Source organism: Carassius auratus, unplaced genomic scaffold (assembly GCF_003368295.1).
Source record: "Carassius auratus strain Wakin unplaced genomic scaffold, ASM336829v1 scaf_tig00043118, whole genome shotgun sequence".
Taxonomy (NCBI): Eukaryota; Metazoa; Chordata; class Actinopteri; order Cypriniformes; family Cyprinidae; genus Carassius; species Carassius auratus.
In genome coordinates, this window is record NW_020526762.1 from 25,001 (window position 1) to 45,000 (window position 20,000).

Below are 20,000 nucleotides of genomic sequence, written 5' to 3' on the forward strand. Positions count from 1 at the left end.
GACCTTGACACTGTTTACTGCCACCAGTATGTGCTGTTTCTACGTGCATTAGCTTTTGAAATAAAACAGCGCATCCTCCATTTTGATGACGAATTTTCATACCTTTCCTGGACCTTGACACTGTTATTTACTTGGCAGTCTATGGGACAGTCTCAAGACTCCAAGTTTTCATCCAAAATATCTTAAATTGTGTTCTGAAGATGAATGGAGCTTTTACGGGTTTGGAATGTCATGGGGATAAGTGATTAATGACAAAATTTTTATTTATTGGTGGAGTAACCCTTTACTGCTTGTAGTGATGATGGTGATGATGTGTGTGTGTGATTGTGTGTGAATCATCATGATAAAGCTCAGCTGGAGTCTCATATTTAACACCTTTTGTCTGTCATCTGTCTTTGGTCTATCTGTCTCTCCATCTGTCTGTCATCTGTCTGTCGTCCATTTGTTTGTCTCTCTATCTGTCTGTCATCCATCTGTCTGTTTGTCATCTGTCTATCTCTCCATCTGTCTGTTTGTCATCTGTCTATCTGTCTCTCCATTTGTCTGTCTGTCTGTCTGTCTGTCTTTCCATCTGTCTGTCGTCTGTCTGTCATCTGTCTGTCGTCCATCTGTCTGTCTCTTCATCTGTCTGCCCTTCTGTCTGTCTGTCTATCTCTCCATCTGTATGTCATCCATCTGTCTGTCTGTCTGTCATCTGTCTGTCTGTCTATCGTCTGTCTGTCGTCTGTCGTCTGTCTGTCATCCATCTGTCTGTCTGTCATCCATCTGTCTGTCTATCATCTGTCTGTCGTCTGTCTGTCTGTCTGTCGTCCATCTATCTGTCGTCTGTCGGTTTGTCATCTGTCTGTCGTCTGTGACATCTGTCTGTCATCCATCTGTCTGTCTGTCGCCTATCTGTCTGTCGTCTGTCTGTCTGTCATCCATCTGTCTGTCTGTCTGTCTGTTTGTCGTCTGTCTGTCTGTCTGTCTATCATCCATCTGTCTGTCTGTCGCCTATCTGTCTGTCGTCTGTCTGTCTGTCTGTCAGCTGTCTGTCGTCTGTCAGTCATCCATATGTCTGTCTGTCATCTGTCTGTCTGTCGTCCATCTATCTGTCGTCTGTCGGTTTGTCATCTGTCTGTCGTCTGTGACGTCTGTCTGTCATCCATCTGTCTGTCGCCTATCTGTCTGTCTGTCTGTCTGTCATCCATCTGTCTGTCTGTCTGTCGTCTGTCTATCTGTCTGTCTGTCTGTCTGTCATCCATCTGTCTGTCTGTCTGTCGTCTGTCTGTCTGTCTGTCTGTCTGTCTGTCATCCATCTGTCTGTCTGTCTGTCTGTCATCCATCTGTCTGTCTGTCTGTCGTCTGTCTGTCATCCATCTGTCTGTCTGTCTGTCATCCATCTGTCTGTCTGTCTGTCTGTCGTCTGTCTGTCTGTCTGTCATCCATCTGTCTGTCTGTCGCCTATCTGTCTGTCGTCTGTCTGTCTGTCTGTCTGTCTGTAATCTGTTGTCCATCTGTCTGTCGTCTGTCTGTCTTCCATCTGTCTGTCATCTGTCTGTCTGTCTGTCTGTCTGTCATCCATCTGTCTGTCTGTCTGTCGTCTGTCTGTCTGTCATCCATCTGTCTGTCTGTCTGTCTGTCATCCATCTGTCTGTCTGTCTGTCGTCTGTCTGTCTGTCTGTCTGTCATCCATCTGTCTGTCTGTCTGTCTGTCGTCTGTCTGTCTGTCTGTCATCCATCTGTCTGTCTGTCGCCTATCTGTCTGTCGTCTGTCTGTCTGTCGTCTGTCTGTCTGTCTGTCTGTCTGTAATCTGTTGTCCATCTGTCTGTCGTCTGTCTGTCTTCCATCTGTCTGTCATCTGTCTGTCGTCTGTCTGTCTTACAACTGTCTGTCATCTGTCTGTCTGTCTGTAATCTGTCTGTCATCTGTCTGTCATCCATCTGTCTATTTGTCATCTGTTTGTCTGTCTCTACATCTGTCTGTCTTCTGTCCATCTGTCTGTCGTCTGTCTGTCTGTCATCTGTCTGTCATCTGTCTGTTGTCCATCTGGCTGTCGTCTGTCTGTCTGTAATCTGTCTGTCGTCTGTCTGTCTGTCTGTAATCTCTCTGTCATCTGTCTGTCGTCCATCTGTCTATTTGTCATCTGTTTGTCTGTCTCTACATCTGTCTGTCTTCCATCTCTCTGTCGTCCATCTGTCTGTCGTCTGTCTGTCATCTGTTTGTCTGTCTCTACATCTCTCTGTAGTCCATCTGTCTGTCATCTGTCTGTCTGTCTGTCATCTGTCGTCTGTCTGTCTGTCATCTGTCTGTCATCTGTCTGTTGTCCATCTGGCTGTCGTCTGTCTATTCGTCTATCTGTCTGTCTGTAATCTGTCTGTTATCTGTCTGTCGTCCATCTGTCTATTTGTCATCTGTTTGTCTGTCTCTACATCTGTCTGTCTTCCATCTCTCTGTCGTCCATCTGTCTGTCGTCTGTCTGTCATCTGTTTGTCTGTCTCTACATCTCTCTGTAGTCCATCTGTCTGTCATCTGTCTGTCTGTCTGTCATCTGCCTGTCATCTGTCTGTTGTCTATCTGTCTGTCTGTCGTCCATCTGTCTGTCGTCTGTCTGTCTGTCTGTCTGTAATATGTCTGTCATCTGTCTGTCGTCCATCTGTCTGTCATCTGTCTGTCGTCTATCTGTCTGTCATCTATCAGTCGTCTGTCTGTCATCCATCTGTCTGTCAGTCATCTGTCTGTCGTCCATCTGTCTGTCGTCTGTCTGTCTGTCATCTGTCTGTCGTCTATCTGTCTGTCATCTGTCTGTCTGTCGTCCATCTGTCTGTCGTCTGTCTCTCTGTCATCTGTCTGTCGTCTATCTGTCTGTCATCTGTCTGTCGTCTATCTGTCTGTCATCTGTCTGTCGTCTATCTGTCTGTCATCTGTTTGCCGTCCATCTCTCTGTCGTCTGTCTGTCGTCCATCTGTCTGTCATCTGTCTGTCGTCTGTCTGTCGTCCATCTGTCTGTCGTCCATCCGTCTGTCTCTCCATCTGTCTGTCATCTCTCTGTAATCTTACTGCCGTCTGTCTGTCGTCCCATGTCTGTTGTCTGTCTCTCTGTCATCTGTCTCTCCATCTGTCTGTCATCTGTCTGCCGTCTGTCTGTCGTCCCATGTGTCTCGTCTGTCTGTCTGTCATCTGTCTGTCTGTCATCTGGCTATTTGTCACCTATCCGTCTGTCTCTCCATCTGTCTCTCATCTGTCTGTCAACTGTCTGTCTGTCTGTCATCTGTCTGTCTGTCATCTGTCTGTCATCTGTCTGTCTGTCATCTGTCTGTCGTCCATCTGTCTATTTGTCATCTGTTTGTCTGTCTCTCCATCTGTCTGTCTGTCATCTGTCAGTCATCTGTCTGTTGTCCATCTGTCTATTTGTCATCTGTGTGTCTTGTCTCTCCATTTGTCTGTTTGTCATCTGTCTATCTCTCCATATGTCTGTTTGTCATCTGTCTATCTGTCTCTCCATTTGTCCGTCTTTCTTTTTGTCTTTCCATCTGTCTATCATCCATCTGTCTCTCTCTCCATCTGTCTGTCTCTCCATTTATCTGTCTGTCATCTGTCTGTCTGTCTCACTATCTGTCATCTGTCTCTCTGTCATCTGTTTATCTTTCTCTCTTTCCATCTGTCATCTCTCTCTCTCTGTCTGTCTCTCCATCTTTCTCTCATCTGTCTGTCTCTCATCTGTCTGTCTGTATCTCTGTCCTTCTGTCTATCTGTCTTTCTGTCTCCATCTGTTTCTCCATGTGTCTGTCTGTCTGTGGAGAGACAGCACTCTGTTTTCCATGAGAATGCAGGAATGCTGCTCTCTTTGCTTGTGATTTCCTGTAGCGTGACAGAACTGTGTTAGTGAGTGTGTGTGTGTATGTGTGTGTGTTCAGTGTGTGTGTTAATCAGGGCGTCTCTCCTGTGTTCACTGATTTCTTCACACTGTAACGTGTCTCACGGTAACTTCCTCAAAGCAACTGATGTTACTCAAGAGAATCAGAGGAACACACACACACACACTTGATCTGTGCTGTTAGAGGTTTCAGTTAGTTCTGCTAGTTAAAAAGCGGTGTGTGTGTATGTTCAGTGTTGAGTGTGTTTGTGTGTGCTGTTGGTCACTATGATCAGTTTGTGTTGTGATCGAGTGTGTTTGACCCTTGTGTTCGTAGTGCATTAGTGCATTAGTGCACACCTGAGGAGAGTTTGAGAGGTCAGATCTTCATCTGTCCGTCTGTCTGTAACACACATCTGTATCCTGTCTCTCCATCTTACACACATCCAGAAAAACATCATTGTTTCAGTTCAGCTTATCTCTGCTCTCCCAAATATCCTGTTTCTTCGAGCTGCGCGTCCAGAAGCAATAGAAAGCTCTTCCTCCTGCAGGCTGACTTCACTTCCAGCTTTAGCACAATCTCATCCGCTCCGAACCGCGCTCTGCAGAACCCCGCACACACACACACACACACACACGGCAGCGGCGCGAGGACGGCCGTCCTGCTCCAGCATGGCCAGCACCATCAAGGTAAGAGCGGCTCCTCAAACACTCGTTTCTGGAGAGCTCCTTCACGTGTCTCAGCTCATCTTCTGAGTGTGTGTGGAACTTCGCTCTGTGTGGAGACTCTAAGGTCAAATCTGTGGCTGATTTCATAAACTGCTTTGACTAGTCATACAACTTAGTCAACTGATCATAACTTTTACAGGGTTTCTGAGGGTCTTACAAAGTATTAATTCACTCTTTTCACAAATTAAGGCCTTAAAATGTCTTAAATGAGAGCAGAAAGTCTTAAAGCATTAACTGTGAATTTTTTTTTCCCTTCCTCAGTATTTGTCTTGTTTTCCAGTGCAGATATCTAAACATCCTTTAATCAGGACACGTTAGATGTTTTCTGAGAAACTGAACAAAATCAAGTGAGTTTATGATTAAAACAAAAACAATATCTTTCAGTGAGGAATGAAAACTTATTTTCACTTTGAATTAAGTAGATTTTTCTGAGCCTTTTGGCAGAATTGTTTTTTTTTTTTTTTTTTTTTTTCATAAATTCAAAAACAAGACTTCATATGCTGATCTTGCATCTCCAGTAAATGTATCTTGATTTAAGGAACTTTAGACATCTGCACCGGAAAACAAGACAGATCTCTCTCTTTTTTTTTTAAAGGCATGTTCAAAAGGTAAAAGTTATTTCCATATTCTAGTGTTTGTGAGCAGAGCTATCCGATCTAAAAGCTTTAGGTAAGTGAATTACATAGGAATGGAGATCTGTTGTATTTGAAAAAAATGTAAAGTGTTGCAAATATATGACATTCAGATTTAAGAGACCATATTGATGTATTGTGTTCCCTTCAATTTATTCTTAACTTTTTATTGACTTTGTCTGGAGAAGTTTACCTTCCCCAACCCTGCAGAAACCCTGTTTTATTCAGTTAGATCTGAGAAGGGAAAGTTAGACTGGTTAAACGCTAGTTAAGTTGGAGCTTTTATGACTGAAATCTCATTTGCTTCAGTTTTTCACTGATTCTTGAGACATGACACAAAACACGTCCAGCAGTTGTAACATGCTCATATTCTGATCATAAGGGCTCAGAAAATTTTGGATCATTTGTTAAAGTGTTTAAATGTGAATATTGAGATCCCGGTGAATGTACATGGATAGAGGAAAACAATGAATTGTTTTATTTGTTCATATAACTGTTTTTAAAGTTACCGTCTTATTTCAACATTGTTTTATAAACCGTAACATCCTCACTGATTGTTGTGTTTGATTTAATACGGTAAATAATTGATTCAATGACAGTTAAAATGATTACAAATTCAGGTTTTCATCACCACTCTCAGATTATTTTTTGTATAATATTTCATTGCTGTTTTATATTTGTTGACAAATTGTTGGTCACATCTGAAAGTGTAATCTGTCTGCTAACATGACAGTGTTTTGAAATGTTAAAACAACTTAATTCCTGTTAAAGATAAAGTTACAATTATATTACACAGTCCAAGGTAAAAAGCACATTTTGATAAAAAAAAGAGTAAAGTTGTGAGGTTGAATCGAAGTATAGCTCACTGGCTCTACACATAAGATACATAAATTAAGTTTCATTTGTCTGAGCACAGTATTTATTTATGGCACCCTTTTGTCCTGCGTCTCACGAATCAGTGATTTATGATTGCAGAGTTTAAAGTTTCAGTGGAATATTTTATCCTCTTCAGTTTATTTATTTTGCGTCTGCTTCAATTCAGCTCTACTTCACAGTGTTTTATCATTTCTCGTGTGGATAAAAGCGTCTGCTGAATGAAGTATCGAGACTGTTCCTCTGGTTAAAGCTGACCTGTGATGCTTCGTTTAGTCAAGAAGAGTTTTTCACACACTTTAGTTCTCGTACCATGAGACACTGCCATTCAAGAGCATCACTACAAACGTTATCAGTTCAGTTATATAACACACAGACATGAAGGTTTCTGTACGGATCTCTAAGAGATAGTTGATCTGAAAATGATCATTGTGTCAGTATTTACTGAAAAAAAGAAGATATTTAGATTTTTATTTTTTTTGTCCATACATTTAAAGTCAGTTTTGCTTAAATGTTGTTTGGTTCTTTTATTTTTATTTCCACTGCTCCACTGAAGAAGAAAAGCCGAACAGGTTTGAAACATGACGAGGAGAGTAAAAGATGGATTGTTACATGCACTGTCTCTTTAAGATCCACCGGGTCACGCATGTAAACACGCGTGTCTGACTGTAGAGATGTCTGAACATGGAGTCGGTGGAGAGATGATTCGCACAGATGTGCTGAGAATGTGAAACTCATCAGATGCTGATCTCTGCTGTTGTCTCTGCTTCTCTTCATGTTTCATTCAACTTTTATTAGAAAGTCAGATTTGAGTCTAAACAACAAACGCTTCTGTCGGTTCACATACGGTGAACACTTATAATATTAATATGAATCATTCTGAACATTTATCAAGTCATTCCTCACAGAAATAATGGCTGAGTCCGAACAGGTTTCCTAAACTCTCCTGCCGTCTGTCAGTCAAGCAGATAGTCCCGCCCCCAACCAGCGATATTTTAGTATCAAGATATTCGAATTTTTGTCAGTATTCTGATTTAGATAAGAATAAGAATAGTTTATGGATATATGCACACAGTTGTTTAAAACATAAAGCTCCTGTGAACATTACTGCACAAGACTGAAAGTAACTGCAGAGAGATGTTGAAAAATTCACAAAAGCAAACTTTTTCCTGTTAGCATTTGTGTTTGTGAACACAGTATTGCACACAATTAAAGACACAGATCCAGCTTGTGTAGTTGTGTAGATGTGTGTTCAGTGAAGCACATGTGAGGAGTTACTGATGAAGTATTGTGGCTTTCTCGTGTTTGAAAAAGGAAGTCAAGATACTTCCTGTTAGATTTGTGTGTGTTACACAGAGAATTGTGTGTTGTGTTTTGAAATAAGTAAGAGAATAATTTTTGCAGTGTATATAATATATATTTGTATAATATTTCAACTAAGGAACATGTTTTTAATGGTTTCAGACTAGTTTTAGTTAACTATGATAACTCTTTTCACTCAAACTCTTTGAACATGGTGAACAATCACACTCTTGGTCTCTGTGGAGGGTGGAGCGTTGTATTTGCGTTGCTCTGAGGTTAATTTCGTGTCGCTCCCGCGGCGTTAACGATGGGCGTCTTCCTCGCTTCATTAGAGGCTCTCACAAATGCAGATGGATGAGCTTTTTCCTCTTTTCCATTCCCAGCCCCTGTTATCCCGTGCTGTCAGGAATGCAGGAAATGCTAGCGGAGCACTTCCTGTCTGTGGTTACATGTGTGAATGACCCAAACGCTGATTTCTCGTCGCGTAAACCCATACAAGTCTGCTTACATTCGCTAGAACAGGGGTCTCCAACCTTATTTCACATGGGAGCTACTTTTTATAAATGAAAGCGGCTGAGAGCTACACTTAAATCTCTTTAATAATCTATCAGTCCAAACTGTTGTACACAGCATTGTTCAAATGTGCAGGAAATATTAAAAAGAACCGATACACACACTGAAATAATTTTACCAAAAGCCAACAAATAAAATTAGCAGCACTATGCACTTTTTATTTGTCTAAACGGTGAAATAAAACATTTAAAAAATCATGGCCAGATTCTAAACTAACAAAAATATTCATAACGTGTTATCTACTGACATGTACTAAAAGTTGTGACCATTTTTTATAATAAAATTATAACATATCAGCCTTGAAAACCTTTTTATAAAAGGATGAGTCTGAATGATCAATTAAATTTGACCTGCTCCATAAACAGTTCTACATAAGCTAATGTAAAAATCTCCACACTTCTGACTACAAGGGAGGCTATATGCACAGTATTATAACTCTGATTGGATTATTCTGAAAGAAGGCAGTCACATACACTCAGAAGATAAACCTCCAGTGTGTTGGAGAACCCTGCTCTAGAACATCTCTTTCATTCACTTTTCTGTGTTTATCACTGCTGTTCTTTCTATTGAGGTGTGCAGACTGTCAATCACTGCCGTGCTTCCCTCTGATTGGCTGAGAGCGTGTGGTGGGCGGGGCATTGTGTGTGTTATTGCCGTGTTTAATAAGTTCATATCTGCTGGAACGCAGGAGTTGTGAGTGTGTTATCTTGATGAAGCTGATGTTGACTGTGAGTTGGTGTGTGTGTGTGTGGTGTGCTGGAGTGTGTTTCTCTCTCAGGTTAAGGTTCCTCTGACTCACTAATGGGCTTCACAGCTCTGTTATCAGCGGCCTGCAGATTCATCTGGTTTCCGACATCACTTCCTTTTCCTGCAGCTGATCCCAGATCTGCGCTCCTCATGATACTCTCCCTGTTTCTGTTTGAATTCATCTGTAGAGTTTAACTCTATATAGCTCCTGTTTCATGAATGTCTAAGATCTCTAAATGATTAACACGATCAGTCTGCCCATGTCTTCTGTCTCTGATGGATAGTTCAGAGTGTTTTATCCAGTAAATTCTCTTCTGGTGTAACTGTACAAGCGTCCAGCTTCAGCTCGACTCAGATCTCTCCTGATTGAGCTGCTGAGTTGCAAAAACAGAGAAACAGAGACAGAATTACATAATTGCATAGCTGCTGTTCAAACCAAGCAAAATCAATTAGTTTAATCCAAGCTAAAAAAGTAATAATGAGCATTTGATCAAATATAACTGCATTCCAAGATTATTAGATGCATTATTCGAATGCTTGGTGAAAGAGATGTGTTTTTAATCTAGATTTAAACAGAGAGAGTGTGTCTGAACCCCGAACATTATCAGGAAGGCTATTCCAGAGTTTGGGAGCCAAATGAGAGAAAGCTCTACCTCCTTTAGTGGACTTTGCTATCCTAGGAACGACCAAAAGTCCAGTGTTTTGTGAGATTAGGGTGCGTGATGGATCTTTTTTAAATTGCTTTTATGGACTGTCAGTAATATTCTACTGTGTTGTACTGTAATGAGTACTTTATGATTTATACTTTTTACTTTGTATTGCATTTATTGTTGTTTTGTATTTTATTAGTTTGTAGCGCTTTGTGTTCTAGAAAAGCGCATTATAAATAAAATGTAATATTATTATTACTTTACTAAGAATGAACAAGCAGTAATTAGGAGTATTTTGAAGCAAAAGTCATAGTTAATAGTTAGTTATTAGTAAGAATCGGACCCTTATCTAAAGTGTGACCAGAATAATTTATGTATTAACTTGAAGAATCAAAATAACCTTTTCATTTCCGTCCTTGTACCATTCATTTAAAAATCGAGGTTGATATAGGATTTAAAAAGTAATAAGTAATTAAATACTTTTTTTAAGAGCATAATTTGTACAGTAATCTAATTAGACTATTGAAGATGTAATTAGTAACTAGTAATTAATTACATTTTTAGAGAAATTAACCCAACACTGGCTGTAATCCACTACAAGCTCACATTTAGACTCGCCTCCATTGTAGATAGCCACGCCCACATCTCAACAGCCAATCAACAACTGATGGATATAACCAAGGACTACATTTCTGATCTTTTTGGCAGTAATTGTATGAACTCTCAGCTCAGAAACACAAACTCTGTGTGTGTGTGTGTGTGTGTGTCCTGTAGGAGGCGCTGTCGGTGGTGAGTGAGGATCAGTCTTTATACGAGTGTTCGTACGGAGTGTCTCAGTATAAGACGGACATGACGGCGTCCGCCGCCGGTGAATACGGCCCAAACAAACTCAGTCCCAGAGTGCATCAGCAGGACTGGCTGGCTCCGCCCCCTGGACGCATCACTGTGAAGCTGGAGTGTGGCGCGGGATCCAGGTGAGACACACCCCCAGAGCAGGAGAGAGGTCAGACCGGGGTCACACAGAGGCATAATCAGAGATGGATCACATGTGCCTTAACTCTTTCCCTGCCAGCATGTTTGAAAAAAGTTGCCAGCCACTGACAGCGTTTTTGCTTATTTTGACTAAAATCTCATGGCCTCCATAATATTTTGTTGTATGAATATCTGAACATGCAACAGATCCAATATTCAGTAATATAATCAGAGTAAAGCTGCAGTAGATGTCTCCCATCAGAACTCCTTTAACACTTTCTGGATCCACACTTCACTCGCTAGCATCAGACTGTTCTCTTTATACACTGTTAGTGTTGAGGATCACATTAGTTTTCATACGAGATGCTCGTTTCTGCGTCTTCCTGGTCTGTGTTTTTGATCAGTGACTCATTCAGGAGATGTGTAACAGCGCCCCCTAGTGTATAACAGTGAGAACACGGACACTTCTGTGTTTGGCAGAGAAAGAGTTAATAACCAAACACATTACAGCCATGAAGTCTCTGAATTTCCATCAGAGTTGTGGATCACTCAGTCACTGTTTACGGATCACTTAGGAATGAATGAGGAATGCCTTAAGATGAATCCTGTCGCAAAAAGTCAGTAACTTCTTTTATAAAACAGCATTTTTTCATGCTAAACTCTAAAAATAGTTCAATCCAGAAGTATTGTTTATTGTAAAACATGTTGAAGATTAGCTGATAGACAATTTTCTGACCTCCTGAATGTTTCTGTGTGTGCGCAGCATGATATCAGATCTCTGTCAGTTTAGAAAAAAGGCTCAGAAAATCTGTTAATCAAATATAGATTTTCATCTGAACACTTCTGCACAGCATGCTTTGAAAAGTGTGTGTGTGTGTGTGTGTCTCTGTGTATGTGTGTGTGTCTGTGTCTCTGTCTGTGTGTGTGTGTGTGTGTGTGTGTGTGTGTGTGTGTGTGTGTGTCTGTGTGTGTGTGTGTGTCTGTGTGTGTGTGTCTCTGTGTGTGTGTGTGTGTGTGAGTGTGTGTGTGTGTGTGTGTGTCTGTGTCTCTGTGTGTCTGTGTGTGTGTGTGTCTGTGTGTGTGTGTGTGTGTCTGTGTCTCTGTCTCTGTGTGTGTGTGTGTGTGTGTGTGTGTCTCTGTGTGTGTGTGTGTGTGTGTGTGTTGGGGGGGTTATGGCACAGCTCTGCTTGATACAGACACACAGAAGCGCTCTGGATCTGGTCTGTGCTGTTCCTCTGAAGTCGTCAGGACGTGTGGCTCTGTGCCGTCTCTCCACTATCAGATCATCAGATTGATTCGATGGAAAGATGATGATCCAGTGATCTTCTGCCCAGAACACTCATTGATCATCATAATGTGTTCCTCACCAGATGGAAACCAGCTTCAGTTTTCTCAACAAATAGAAGAAAATCAGACATCAGAGACAGTGCTGTTTTAGTGTCACTGAGATACTGTGATCGTCTTTATTATTTTCTGTTTCCTTTTTTTATTTTAGTTAAACATTTAGTAGATTTTGGTATTTTTGTCACTTTTGTATTAGTTTATATATATATATATATATAGTACAGACCAAAAGTTTGGACACACTTCTCATTCGAAGAGTTTTCTTTATTTTGATGACTATGAAGATTGTCGAGTCACACTGAAGGCATCGAGGTCTATTTGAGCAAGAAGGAGAGTGATGATGACCTGTCCTCCACAGTCACCGGACCTGAACCCAATCCAGATGGTTTAGGGGTGAGCTGGACCACAGACAGAAGGCAAAAGGGCCAACAAGTGCTAAGCATCTCTCGGGGAACTCCTTCAAGATTGTTGAAGACCATTTCAGGTGACGACCTCTTGAAGCTCATCAAGAGAAAGCCAAGAGTGTGCAAAGCAGTAATCAAAGCAAAAGATGGCTACTTTGAAGAACCTACAATATGACATAGTTTCAGTTGTTTCACACTTTTTTGTTATGTATATAATTCCATATATAATTCCACATGTGTTAATTCATAGTTTTGATGCCTTCAGTGTGAATCTACAATTTTCATAATCATGAAAATAAAGAAAACTCTTTGAATGAGAAGGTGTGTCCAAACTTTTGGTCTGTACTGTGTGTTTATTATTTTTTATATATATATTATTTCATGTAGTATTCTTTGTGGTGTAGTTTAAGGCAGAGACTGTGTTTGGCTGTAGTCTCCGTGTTGAAGTGAGTGATGAAGGTGATGTGAAGCAGCTGGGGTCAGTGTGTGAGCTTCTCTGCTGTCGTTGCTCCTGCATCAGCAGCGCTGGCCGTGTTTGACAGATGCGTGCCAGTTTAGCAGCTCTTTCCATCTCCACGAGCCCAACAGTTGGTCGACACATGAGCGAATGCGTCTGAAGCCTCTGGGCTGTTGATGTGGAGTTAGATGACACATTCCAGCAGAATCCCTCACATCTGTCCTCGTGAAGAAGAGTGAAGAAACGCTCTGGACAGATCGAGTGTTAGCATCATCTGCCCACGCTCCTCCGGTGTTCACTTTCTGTCTTTCTTTCAGTTCACTCAGCTGAACACTGTAACAAACACTTGGTTTGGGGTCAGTAAGATGTGTTTGAAAGTCTCTCCTGCTCACCGAGACTACATTTATTTGATCAAAAATACAGAAAATATTGTAAAATATTATTAGAAATTAATCATCTGTTTTCTGTGTGAATCTGTGTTAAAGTGTAATGTATTTCTGTGATGCTCCGCTGTATTTTCAGCATCATTCCTCCAGTCTTCAGTGTCACATGATCTTCAGAAATCAGAATAATATGATGATTTACTGCTCAAGAAACATGAAGATTATTATCAGTGTTGAACACAGTTGTGCTGCTCAATATTTCTGTGGAAACTGTGATGCATTTATTGTTCAGGATTCACAGATGATCAGAAAGTTCAGAAGAACAGCATTTATTGGAAATAGAAATCTTATGGAGCATTAGATGTGTCTTTTCTGGCACTTTTCATCAATTTAATGCATCTTCTAATTTCTTACATATCCTACTGACCCAAAACTTTTGAATGGTAGTTTATATTTGTTTTGTAGTGTGTGTGTGTGTGTGTGTGTGTGTGTGTGTGTGTGTGTGTGTTCAAGTGTTGTATTGTGTGTGTGTGAGTGTGTGTGTGAGTGTTCTTGTTTTTGTATCATATCAGGACACAACTCTGTATAATGACATGGGTATGACACAGGTATTACAAGGAGAGGGTGACTTATGAGGACATAACCCATGTCCCCATTTTTCAAAACACTTATAAATCATACAGAATGAGTTTTTTTGAGAAAGTAAAAATGCACAAAGTTTCCTGTGAGGGTTAGGGTTAGGTGTAGGGTTGGTGAAGGACGATAGAATATACAGTTTCTACAGTATAAAAACCATTACACCTATGGGATGAACACACTTTACACAAAAACAAACATGTGTGTGTGTGTGTGTGTGTGTGTCTCTGTGTGTGTGCAGGGCCTCTCCTGATGTGTGTTCTGTGGTGAAGGGGAAGGGTTCTCCAGTGATGTACAGCAGCTCTATGGAGCCGAACACGTGGAGCAGCGAGCGCAGAGTGATCGTTCCTGCAGGTGACTCATCACAGCTGTGTGTGCTTCATCATTCTGTCTAACTTCCTGCTGAGCTGCTGATCCTCACCAACAACATCCTGTTTAAGCAGGACCATAGACGTGTGTGCTTACACTGATTCACAACTTTCATCTGTCAACAAGTGGATTTATGAGTAGAGTACAGTATGAACTGGACACACGCTGAATTGTAATTAGGAAAATTAGAATTATAATTCTATTATCATTTACTCTCCCTCGTGTTGTTCCAAACCTGAGTGAACTGCTTTCAAAAGAAAGTCAAACCAAACTCAGGAAATTCAAAAATGTAACTAATTAATCACACGTTTTTCACCTAGCATTAAAGTTTTTAAATATAAATTTATATTGCAATAAGTTCACATGCAATCTTTGAATTAATGTAGAAACAACATAAAGGCATTTGATGAACAGACATCACATCCGCTGGTTATTATTCTGTTCGGCTGCTAATACTCTAAGAGCTGATGCTGCTCAACATGACAGGGATCTAAAACGCATCCTAATGTCTCATAATCTTTTATATGTTATTGCACTTTAATATGAAATTATATACAGCATTTGTGCGTGCAATTGAAGAGCTATAAACCGGTGACAGAAAAATTAGTTTTTACTGACATATGACCTGACAACTTCGTGATCTGTACAGTTTCCACGCTCGTTTGACTCGAGCCAGGCACTGAAGTGAAGTGTAGAGCGTGTCTGAACAGTGAGTAGCAGTGTAAAGAGTGTGTAAAGAGAGTGTAAAGAGTGTGTAAAGAGTGTATAAAGATAGTGTAGAGAGTGTGTAGAGAGAGTGTGTAAAGAGTGTGTAAAGAGAGTGTAAAGAGAGTGTAAAGAGTGTAAAGAGAGTGTGTAAAGATAGTGTAGAGAGTGTGTAGAGAGAGTGTAAAGAGTGTGTAAAGAGTGTGTAAAGAGAGTGTAGAGAGAGTGTAAAGAGAGTGTAAAGACAGTGTAAAGAGTGTATAAAGATAGTGTAGAGAGTGTGTAGAGAGTGTGTAAAGAGTGTATAAAGATAGTGTAGAGAGTGTGTAAAGAGTGTGTAGAGAGAGTGTAAAGAGTGTGTAGAGAGAGTGTAAAGACAGTGTAAAGAGTGTATAAAGAGAGTGTAAAGAGAGTGTAAAGAGTGTGTAAAAAGTGTGTAGAGAGAGTGTAAAGAGTGTGTAGAGAGAGTGTAAAGAGTGTGTAGAGAGAGTGTAAAGACACTGTATAGAGTGTGTAGAGAGAGTGTAAAGACAGTGTAAAGAGTGTATAAAGAGAGTGTAAAGAGTGTGTAGAGAGTGTGTAAAGAGTGTATAAAGATAGTGTAAAGGGTGTGTAGAGTGTAAAGAGAGTGTAAAGAGTGTATAACGAGAGTGTAAAGAGTGTATAGAGAGTGTGTAGAGAGAGTGTAAAGAGTGTGTAAAGAGTGTATAAAGATAGTGTAGAGAGTGTGTAGAGAGAGTGTAAAGAGTGTATAAAGATAGTGTAAAGGGTGTGTAGAGTGTAAAGAGAGTGTAAAGAGTGTATAACGAGAGTGTAAAGAGTGTGTAGAGAGAGTGTAAAGAGTGTGTAAAGATAGTGTAAAGGGTGTGTAGAGTGTAAAGAGAGTGTAAAGAGTGTATAACGAGAGTGTAAAGAGTGTATAGAGATAGTGTAGAGAGTGTGTAGAGAGAGTGTAAAGAGTGTGTAAAGAGTGTATAAAGAGAGTGTAAAGAGTGTAAAGAGTGTGTAGAGAGTGTGTAAAGAGTGTATAAAGATAGTGTAAAGGGTGTGTAGAGTGTAAAGAGAGTGTAAAGAGTGTATAACGAGAGTGTAAAGAGTGTATAGAGATAGTGTAGAGAGTGTGTAGAGAGAGTGTAAAGAGTGTATAAAGATAGTGTAGAGAGTGTGTAGAGAGAGTGTAAAGAGTGTGTAGAGAGAGTGTAAAGAGTGTGTAAAGAGAGTGTAGAGAGAGTGTAAAGAGTGTGTAGAGAGAGTGTAAAGAGTGTATAAAGAGTGTTAAGAGTGTGTAGAGTGTATAAAGATAGTGTAGAGAGTGTGTAGAGAGAGTGTAAAGAGAGTGTAAAGAGTGTGTAGGGAGAGTGTAAAGAGTGTATAAAAAGTGTTAAGAGTGTGTAGAGTGTATAAAGATAGTGTAGAGACAGTGTAAAGAGTGTATAAAGAGTGTTAAGAGTATGTAGAGTGTATAAAGATAGTGTAAAGAGTGTGTAAAGAGAGTGAGTAGGGAGAGTGTAAAGAGAGTGTAAAGAGTGTGCTGTGTGCAGATCCCAGCCTGTGGTCAGCGGATCACGTTCGTCAGTGGCTGGAGTGGGCCGTGAAGGAGTACGGGCTTCCTGAGGTGGACCTGTCTCTGTTCCACAGCATTGACGGGAAGGAGCTCTGCAAGATGAGCAAAGACGACGTCCAGCGTCTGACCAGCAGCTACACAGCTGACATCCTGCTGTCTCACCTGCACTACCTCAGAGAGAGTGAGTCACATGACCTCTAACATGCAGTGATAATCTACTTCCTCTGTCTGTCTGAATACTGGCTTCAGCTGTTTAATGCACAGGTAGTTCAGTGTCAGTGTAATCAGCGTTCTATATTAATGCACTGCTTTTATTCAGAGAGAGAGAGAGCGCACACAGAAACATTCAGGAGCACAGAAACTAATTCACACACAGCTGTCATCTCACTCTTTCTGACAGCTCAACCCTCATTTTTACACTAATATTGAGCTGCAAACAGCATTAACAGCTTTAACTCTTTAGTGCTTGGAATGACCATGGTATAACCAGGATAATGCACAGCAAGCCGTGTTATAAATGTGCAAATCTTCTATATCTGTCCAGGTCATGCTTCTCCCTAAAATCAAAGGAGAATTTTTTTTTTAATAATTATTTAAAATAGTTGTGTTTTAGTTTCCTTTTTTAAAGATATTTGTGACACAAAACCAGTAATGAGGGTCAGTTAAATTGAAATTGAGCTGTATGCATCATCTGAAAGCTGAATAAATGATCTCTCCAGTGATGTGTGGTTTGTTCGGAGGACAATATTTGTCTGAGATACAACTATTAGAAAATCTGGAAACTGAGGGAGCAAAAAAATCGAAATATTGAGAAAATCATCTTTAAAGTTGTTCAGATGAAGTTCTTAGCAATGCATATTACTAATCAAACATTAAGTTTTGATATATTTACAGTAGGAGATTTACTAAATATCTTCATGGAACATGATCTTCACTTAATATCCTCATGATTTTTGGCAGAAAAAAAAAAAAAAAAAAAAATATATATATATATATATATATATATATATATATATATATTTAAGCCAACTTAATAAAGTATATTTTGGATGAGATCTTAAGAAATGTTTTGCATTGTGACATTATTGAAACAGAATGCTCATGAAGCTTCAATACGTGTTTTATCATGTACAGTGTTCATATTATATCATTGTTGAACTGATTCAAATAAGCATGACATAACAGTGATGAGAATCAGATTACTGTGCATTACATTAACTAGAGTTTGATATAAATGTGTCACAATGCAAAACATCTTCAAAGTTTAAATGTCAAATATCATAATTGATTTCTTGTTGAAGATTTTGGGGTGAAACATGAAGAGGAGATCAGAGTTCTTAGATATGCATGACATGAGAGAGACTCAAACACTGTTTTTATCTGCCTGTCTGCTGTCTCTCACACACACACACACACACACACACATGCATCTACCCTTCAGTCTTCATCCGTCTCTCTCTTTCAGTCAGCATCGTGTCGCAGGATGTTTTTTGTCGAATTGTTTGATTCACTTTATTTTTCACGTGTTATGGATGTTTTGTTTCTCAGCTCCACTTCCTCACTTGACCTCAGATGATGTTGACAAAGCCTTGCAAAACTCCCCGCGGTTAATGCATGCTCGCAATACAGGTAAGCAGCCCTGTGGCCCCGCCCTGACTCCGCCCCTGGCCCCGCCCACACCGCTTACACACACTCTGTCTGAGGTGCATGTGCTGCTGATGCTGAATGAGATCAGACTGTCAGGCGTCGCTCACACTGATCTGTGTCTCAGGAGGAGCCAGCTTCATCTTCCCAAACGCCTCCGTCTTCCCTCCAGACGCCAGCAGAGCAGACACCAGTCTCCACGGGCGGCGCTCCGGATGGAGTCAGCCGGCGTCTGCAGCTAAAGGTCGGTCAGAAGCACATGTGCTGCACACGTTACACCGCTGATGCTCACGATTAACCTGAACATGTGTGTTCATTAGTTCCTCAGAGTCATGCTGCCATCATGAGCAAAACCCAAGAGCAGAGAGTCCAGCTAGGTGAGAGCATCACTCACAAACATGAGTTTCACGTCTTGATTTTAGTAATGTCAAGCGATTAATCGCGATTAATCGAATTCAGAATACACGATTAATCGGTTGTCAGCATACTTTATTATTCTATAAATCATCTGAAGTGCATCACTAGGATGGTCTCTCATGTCAGTTTGTCATCGTCTTCTTAGATCCGTATCAGATTTTAGGGCCGACGAGCAGCAGACTGGCCAATCCAGGTGAGAAATTTATTTGTGAAGTGCTTTCCCACGCATGGCATCATTACAAAACCTTATGATGTTAATATTTATATACTATCTTAATATCTTCATGCATTATAGTTGCAATAATTCTAGTGCTAATTTTCCTTGTTTAGTGAATCTATCCCTGAATGGACAGGGTTAGGGTCACCTAGTGGTGATATAGTTGAGGTGTGTGTGTGTGTGTGTGTGTGCTTCAGGTTCGGGTCAGATCCAGCTGTGGCAGTTCCTCCTGGAGCTCCTCTCCGACAGCTCGAACTCGTCCTGCATCACGTGGGAAGGAACCAACGGCGAGTTCAAGATGACGGATCCGGACGAGGTGGCTCGGCGCTGGGGCGAGAGGAAGAGCAAGCCCAACATGAACTACGACAAGCTGAGCCGAGCCCTGCGCTACTACTACGACAAGAACATCATGACCAAAGTGCACGGGAAACGCTACGCCTACAAGTTCGACTTCCACGGCATCGCTCAGGCCCTGCAGCCGCATCCGCCCGAGTCCTCCATCTACAAGTACCCAGCCGAGCTGTCCTACATGAGCTCGTACCCGCAGAAGATGAGCTTCGTGTCTCCACACACTCCGGCCATGAGCGTCTCCTCCCCGGGCTTCTTCAGCGCTCCGGGTCCGTACTGGAGCGCTCCGGCGCCGGGACTCTACAGCGGCCCTCGACACCCCCCCGCACACATGCCCTCGCACCTGGGCTCCTACTACTAGAGTCCCACCACATCTCCAGAACACACCTGACTGGAGAGAGAACATCTGCCATCCGCTCGCGGAGCCTGGAGTTTAGCAGGAGTGTGAAAGTGTTAATGAGCCGATGTGTCCCTGCAGTCATCAGTGTCACAGGTGTATTTGTAGAAATAGACGAAATTTGACGAACTAGTCAAAATTATACATTTCTCTTTTATGCCAAAAATCATCAGGATATTTAGTAAATATCATCTTCATGAAGATATTAGTAAATCTCCTACCATAAATATATCAAAACTTCATGTTTGATTAGTAATATGCATCGCTAAGAACTTCATCTGAACAACTTTAAAGATGATTTTCTCAATATTTAGATTTTTTTGCTCCCTCAGATTCCAGATTTATAATAGTTGTATCTCAGACAGATATTGTCCTCCTCACAAACCACACATCACTGGAGAGATCATTTATTATGATGTATGTATGAATCTCAGTTTCAAGAAACTGACCCTGATGACTGGTGCAGGGTCACGTATGTTCATGTGTGCCTTAATGTACAAACATATCAGAGAGAGAGAGGAAGGTCTGAGAGAGAGAGAGAGAGAGAGAGAGAGAGAGGAAGAGGAAGACAGGACTGAGGTGTGAGAGATGAGGAAGAGTTGTGGCCGTTCACATGAAGGATGATAATGTAGGGCTGCACAGTAATGGTTCAACGGTTAATCACGATTATTGTGCTCAAAAAATATAATCACTTATTTGCAGTTTCCTATGAGCACAGACCAGCAAGGTTTGCTTGCAGATTTCATCAATACAGATCGTGTTAAAGCATCTTTACAGTATTAAACAGGAAAATAGTGTCAA

General features: G+C 40.9%; 1 protein-coding gene across 2 annotated transcripts; it reads left to right on the plus strand.

Annotated features, from left to right (window-relative positions):
* The first annotated feature begins 4,204 nt into the window (after positions 1–4,204).
* Positions 4,205–19,256, plus strand: LOC113086319 (transcriptional regulator Erg-like). 2 transcript variants are annotated; one of them, XM_026255404.1, is made up of 9 exons: positions 4,205–4,526; positions 10,117–10,316; positions 13,780–13,892; positions 16,154–16,357; positions 17,725–17,805; positions 17,948–18,092; positions 18,169–18,197; positions 18,383–18,430; positions 18,652–19,256. In XM_026255404.1, the coding sequence occupies exons 1-9, from the start codon at positions 4,509–4,511 to the stop codon at positions 19,161–19,163; spliced, it is 1,350 nt and encodes a 449-aa protein (XP_026111189.1). In that variant the 5' UTR covers positions 4,205–4,508; the 3' UTR covers positions 19,164–19,256. The 2 variants fall into 2 exon arrangements, with proteins under 2 accessions (XP_026111189.1, XP_026111190.1); XM_026255405.1 differs by having other exon boundaries at positions 17,948–18,064; positions 18,141–18,197.
* The last annotated feature ends 744 nt before the right edge of the window (positions 19,257–20,000 follow it).

Excerpts from the sequence above, each read along its gene's own strand:
- LOC113086319 (XM_026255404.1), top strand. Across the intron at positions 16,358-17,724 it reads CCTGCACTACCTCAGAGAGA|CTCCACTTCCTCACTTGACC; the intron begins GTGAGTCACATG and ends TTTGTTTCTCAG. Across the intron at positions 18,431-18,651 it reads CAGCAGACTGGCCAATCCAG|GTTCGGGTCAGATCCAGCTG; the intron begins GTGAGAAATTTA and ends TGTGTGCTTCAG.